The sequence below is a fragment of the Ciconia boyciana genome, chromosome 2 (genome assembly GCF_034638445.1).
Source record: "Ciconia boyciana chromosome 2, ASM3463844v1, whole genome shotgun sequence".
Taxonomy (NCBI): Eukaryota; Metazoa; Chordata; class Aves; order Ciconiiformes; family Ciconiidae; genus Ciconia; species Ciconia boyciana.
In genome coordinates, this window is record NC_132935.1 from 21,420,283 (window position 1) to 21,426,282 (window position 6,000).

Consider the following 6,000-nt stretch of genomic DNA (forward strand, 5'->3'; position numbering starts at 1 on the left):
GGAAGTCTGGCACCTCACGCTGGCTTAAAGGTTCACCTAGACTGCAGTTAGGCCTAATTACCTTTGAGAATCTTAGCATAGATGCTTCATAGAGCTGTGCTGCAAATATTTGCATTCTCACAAATCTTATTTGAGTTTACATGAAAATCATAGCACTTTGGCTACAATACTGTAGAAATCCAGGGAATGATGTTGAGAAATGCTAGCAGCAGGCTATTAGCAACCCTATTCACCACAGGTTAGAACCAGTTGGCTATGGACATAGGTATGGGAAACTGCTAACTGTGGAGATCCCAGACAGCTTATTTGCTAGTGGATTTATGAGAAGTTTGGAAGGAAATAACATGCTGCCAGTATTCTCAAATATCAGGGTAATATCTACACTGCATTAGGGTGACAATAATGCCAAGCTTTTCTCACAGTAAAATGAGAAAGGAGTACGTTCATGGGAGTATGCCCAAGTGCAAAAACGTAAGTCCACTCTCCGCTTTGCATTTATGTAATAATATGCACCGGTAACATAGGTGAAGTGTAGAGGAGACAATTTGTTAAACGCTTATACTTGATACATTACACCCCACAGGATCCTTCAGGTGTGTTGGGTGTGTTGATGATATGGTCAGATGAGAGAAGACAGGACTGCAGTAGACTTGAAAGCAATAAAAAATAGCATGACTGATTAGCACATGTGATTCTAACTCTGCTGGCATTTTCACTCGTACATACTGAGAACAATAAGAAAAAATCATTCTCATATAGCATTCACAAGTGCATCAAAACTATTTTGAAAAGATGGTCAGTATTGTTATTTCCATTTTACAGAAAACAGTATGATAAGACAGTATCACTTAGGGTCTCACTGCCAACCCAGGATTCCAGCACAGATTTCTCACACCCCAGGCTGTGGCAATGAAGACAGGTTCAGTAGGGCACGATCAGTTTAGGGAGCATTTAAACAAATCGGTCATGCACAAGTCCATGGGACTGGATAGGATGCACCTACCAGTGCTGATGGAGCTGGCCCATGTTATTGCTAGACTCCTCTGGATTCCATCAATTCCATTGACTGTCTCACATCATATTTCGTTCTTGAGTTCTTTGGATGCTATGGGTGTTACTTCAATCGAGCTTGTAAAACCTGTTACATTTCCACGTCATATGTAGTTTTGAAAAGAAAAAAACCTAAAAAGCACAGATGTATTAGGCAGCTCACATACATAAAAAAAAAAATCTGGAAGGAATTAAACTGTTAGTTGTATTTTCAGCTGGGGTTTTTTTGAGACAAAAGTCCGTGGGACTAATCCTACGCTTAACTGTACCAGCTGCATTGCTTTATATGGTGGAGTAACTCTTCATTTGCAGCAGAACACAAAGAGAATTGTCCCCTTTAGGCTTCCTTAGCAAATTTTTATGGAAAGAAATTGGCGTGGCTGTTTGTGAAATATCCTGTATGCTAACAAGAGCTTTCTTCAAAAGTTCCCCGTTATCTGTCTCTCCCTCTTTTTCATTATTTTCTTTGTTTATCTAGGTACCTTAACAATGATCCTAAAATTGGAAATGACTAGCAGAGGTATGGAACCCTCCTAAACAACTAAAAAACATAAGGAGAAAGAGACGCCAGGGACCATCCCAAGACAGTCGTTCTGCCTCTTCCTTCCTTTGCTTGAAGACTTACAGTAGAAGAGTCTGATGAAAAATATCAAATGGGGCACAAACTGCAGCTGACGTACTAAGCTATTACTATTATTGGAACCAAATCTTCATACTGGTGTTTCAAGTAGCAGAGTGTGCCTGTAGAGCACAATGTTTAGTGAAGGCTGGAAAAACCCACAGTTTTGTGCCATTTAACCCAAACTGAGCCTGACATATTTTTCACCATGTTTTGAAAGGAAAACTGTATGGAAATATATAGACATACAGAAGAAAAACGTGACTCCTTTTCTCTCCTTTTGATTAATTTAATCATGCTCTCAGAAGCTGACTTGTTTGTGTAAAACATTATTTTTCAGTGAAAATAATCCTTTTTATAAAACGGAGAATTGATTATACATTGCTTTTCTGAAAGCAGACCTCTCCAGTAGAGTGAACTCGTGAATCAACAGCTTATAGCCATTGTTTCTAACTACATTCTATTTATAGAGGAGCACTTACATGACATTGCAGAGGCAATAAACCAAAGATAAAGGTAATTTATCAGAGCAGAAATCTCTACTGCAGGTAAGATGGTATTAAGCATCCCACATTTACGTGGGTTTATTTAGTGTCTTTGGACACAAGCATATCGATGTTGGCAACCTGTGTGAGAAGAATTTCAGTCAGGGGTTGCATAAATCTGAAGCACTATGGGAAGAAAGAGGGATAGAAAGTATGAGCAGCAGAGAATCTACCAGGAACAGTTAGAGGGCTGTAGCCCCCTTCACTTCTGTCACCTGGGCTCAGCATGCATTACATGTCACATGACTGGCAGCAGTCCAAACGACCTCACCTTACGAGCATAACAGCATTCATCCCCTAGGATACCTAGGTATCTGGCACATTACTTACAGAGTATTTGCTTGGGGGAATACGTATGTAGAGATTTAAGAGCAGGAACAAGCACAGAATCTTGCCTTGTGTGTGCAATTACACCTCATATTCAACCTCTGCCTATACCATCACTTTGTATTTGTATGTTCTTCACCTCTCTTCTATGTCATCACCTCTTCACCTGCGGTGACCTCATGGCAGTCTACAACTTCCTCACAGGGGGCAGTGGAGGGAGAGGTGCTGATCTCCTCTCTCTGGTGACCAGCGATAGGACACGAGGAAATGGAATGAAGCTGTGTCAGGGCAAGTTCAGACTGGGCATTAGGAAAAGGTTCTTCACTGAGAGGGTGGTCGCCCACTGGAACAGGCTCCCCAGGGAAGTGGTCACGGCACCAAGCCTGTCAGAGTTCAAGGAGCATCTGGACGATGCTCTTAGCCATATGGTCTAATTTTGGGTAGTCCTGTGAGGAGCAGGGAGTTGGACTCGATGATCCTTATGGGTCCCTTCCAACTCGAGATATTCTATGATTCTATGATTCTCATCTTTTAATGGTGTTTTAAACGGTAGCTCAATACTTCTGAGTTTATCAGCCAGAATGGTGAGCAAGGCAAACTCTAATCCAAATGAAAATGGGTTCAGTAAAGGGTAGGGTTATCTATTATTTCCTTCAATCCATACAAGGCATTACTTGAGACTTAATTCCTTTTCTTGCTGTCTCAATACATTTTATTAGATAGAATTTTTTTTCAAGATGCCACAAGGACTTCTGAGCTTTAACCAGTCAACAGGGATTCTAAAAGATTTTCTTAACTTTCTTATCACTGAGCTAATCATGTTATGAAAAAGATTTCAACAACCTCTATATTGAGGATTTTGAACAGAATCTTCCTTCAGTGGGAAAGGAAAGAGCATTTAAAAAAAGGTGAGAAGGCAGAAAAACAGCAGACAAAAACTTAAAAACACCCATGCAGGAATAAAACTGCATGTTTTTACTCTTAAGGTGAATAAAGGCAAGAAGCTAATTCCTGGAGTTGGAGAGACCTTTTCCATGCAGTAGTGGTCTGAACCAATGCATACTTCTATACAGTTTCATTTAAAGTAGTCTGAAGATAGTTCATGATTCAGTGAAGAATACCATTTTTCTTGATATCCATGTATTTGTACGACCCTTAATCAGTTATTCACTGACAATTATGAGAAGATATATAGGTAAGCAAAAAAATTACAAGGATCATCTAAAGTACATTTCTCTTCAAAGCTTCTCAGGCTACAGACAAAATCTATTTCAATAGGTGGAAAAAAGTTCCTAAGAAGCCATACTGTACAGGGAGGGTCAGATGCTGAAATCTGCTGTAGTAAAGGGTGAACATATCGGAAAGTGCTGGCAACCTGTTGTGGAATCACAGTTACTTTACACACGGTAATGAAACAAAATTATCACACTGCTGGAGTTAGATGGGAGTCCATCTAACTGAGCAACTAGAGGTGGAAGAGAAGATATGACAAGGAGACTGCCAAACTGTTAACTTCAGGGAAGTTTCCTGAACTACTGTACAGTATAGAAGGACACAGAGATCAGATTCCTCAACTACCAAAAACATTGTCAAATCTTGACAGACGCAAGGCAAATGTGAGACGTCTCCGTATTTCCTGCCCTGCAAAAGGGCTGAAGTAACGTGCTCTCTCAACACTTCCAGTGGAGCACTCTGGCCATTTTTCACTACTCTAGCACAAGCTGTGGTTTATAGCTACAACTGAACAAAGTAGGGGGGATTCAGTCTACAACCATATGAGATGCTGTAGGCTTTTCAAGACATCTGCATGGGGCTGGCAGAAATGACAGTGGACCTGGTACAGCAGACCACTACCCTTCAGAAGATGTAGATACAAGACAGGTGAGACACCTAAGGCATCTCAAATGACAGTACACGCTTATGCCTGGACAACTAAATCATACCTAGTTAAGTCTAGGCAGCAATGCTGCTGGAGTTCATAAAACCTCAAAGAGCACTGACTCACTTCTTTTCAGTCCTGTTTTAAGGGTATATTCTGATTTAATAGCCTCACTGCAACATGTTGTATATGATGCATGAAGTGAAAAATCCAAATCCCTAGAGACATTTTTTTTTTGCAATCATTATGTTGTTCTGTTCAATTAGTCTCCCTACTTGGTACAACCAACCACCAGGACCCCCACCCTGCCTATAATGCCCAGACTAAAAAGCAGCATTTTAAAGTGTTTATGAAATATTTATCTTTAATTTTGCCTCTCTTCATCCTTGCAGGCTCTTGACTGCCTTGATCTAGAAACCTTCTGTTTTCTGTAGCTGGAAGAAAGTGTATAAGCACATTTGCCCACACAATTTCCCTTAATGACAGATTTTAGTTAAAGATACAGTTAAGTGCTAGTTATCATATAAAGAGATAGGAGTAGAAATAATCACAGTTTTGGAAGGAAAAGATTGGCAGATTTTTTTTTCTTTCATTTTTGTTAGTTCATGTAAACAGTATAAACTGGTAAAATTGGGGATTAGTCAGGTAGACTGGGCAACTACCACTGGCAAGGTACTAGAATAAATGGACCAGTGGAGTACAAAGATGGATTGGATGACCTTTCACAGTTCCTCCCAGCACTGTTTTCTTTAGTACAAATAAATGGCATAAGCCAATGTGGCAAGCTTCACATTAGTCAAATTGTGTCTTTGATTTACAGTGATTGCAAGTATTTGCAATTCTTAGAGAAAAGATGAACAGCACTGTGAATAACTACTGATCATTATTTAGAATCTTGTTGCAAAGGGAGTAAGAGAGAAGCAACAATATATTGGTATGAAACAGTGAGTTAACAAGGTTCAATGGTAAATGCAACAGTGGTTTAACAAGATTCGATGGCAAGGTACACTTGATTATTTGCTGCATAGAGGACAGGGTCAGACAAAACTGTCAGGGAGACCCTCCCGTTGCATCACGAGGTTCAGAAAGGACCCCCTTGCTTTCTAAACTCCTTCTCAGAGAGGAGTCCAGGTGCGGCTGGATCCAGTCCTAGTCCCAGACTTGGTCAAGGGTTTACGTCTAAAAGATTATATATGCGCAATCAATCCTTTATATCACTTATCTAACATTTCAAAGTTTAGCATGCTATTAGTCACTTACCGAGGATCTGTTGCGGCAAGGAATCTCTCAACGTCGAAGAGTAACCCCGAGAGGCATCCCTGCTCAAGGGGAGGTCCTGGCATGCAGTACGCCGCTGTGCAGGAGTGCTCAGAGGGCCCTGGGCTGCCCACTATTTATAGAGTAAGATGATTGACTTATAGTCATATTTGCATACCAGCAAGACGTCTGGATCACTGCTCCAGACAGCCCTTGGCTACCGTGTTGCCATCCATCCCCGAAGTCCAGCATAAGCTGGATGCAGCCATCACAACACCCACTGGTGGTTATAGCTAAGGGGGAGGGCGCGGAGCACACCGCCA

General features: G+C 40.9%; 1 protein-coding gene across 3 annotated transcripts in view; it reads right to left on the reverse strand.

Moving 5' to 3' along the window:
* OXR1 (oxidation resistance 1) overlaps window positions 1–5,783 on the reverse strand; it is a 355,322-nt gene extending 349,539 nt beyond the window's left edge. The window contains exon 1 of one of the 3 annotated variants that reach the window (XM_072852037.1): window positions 5,681–5,778. In XM_072852037.1, coding sequence (XP_072708138.1) covers window positions 5,681–5,763 — 83 coding nt within the window. In that variant the 5' untranslated portion in view covers window positions 5,764–5,778. Of the gene's footprint in view, window positions 1–5,680 lie in introns of all 3 variants that reach the window. The other 2 variants (XM_072852038.1, XM_072852039.1) reach the window with 2 other exon arrangements.
* Between the last annotated feature and the right edge of the window lie 217 nt (window positions 5,784–6,000).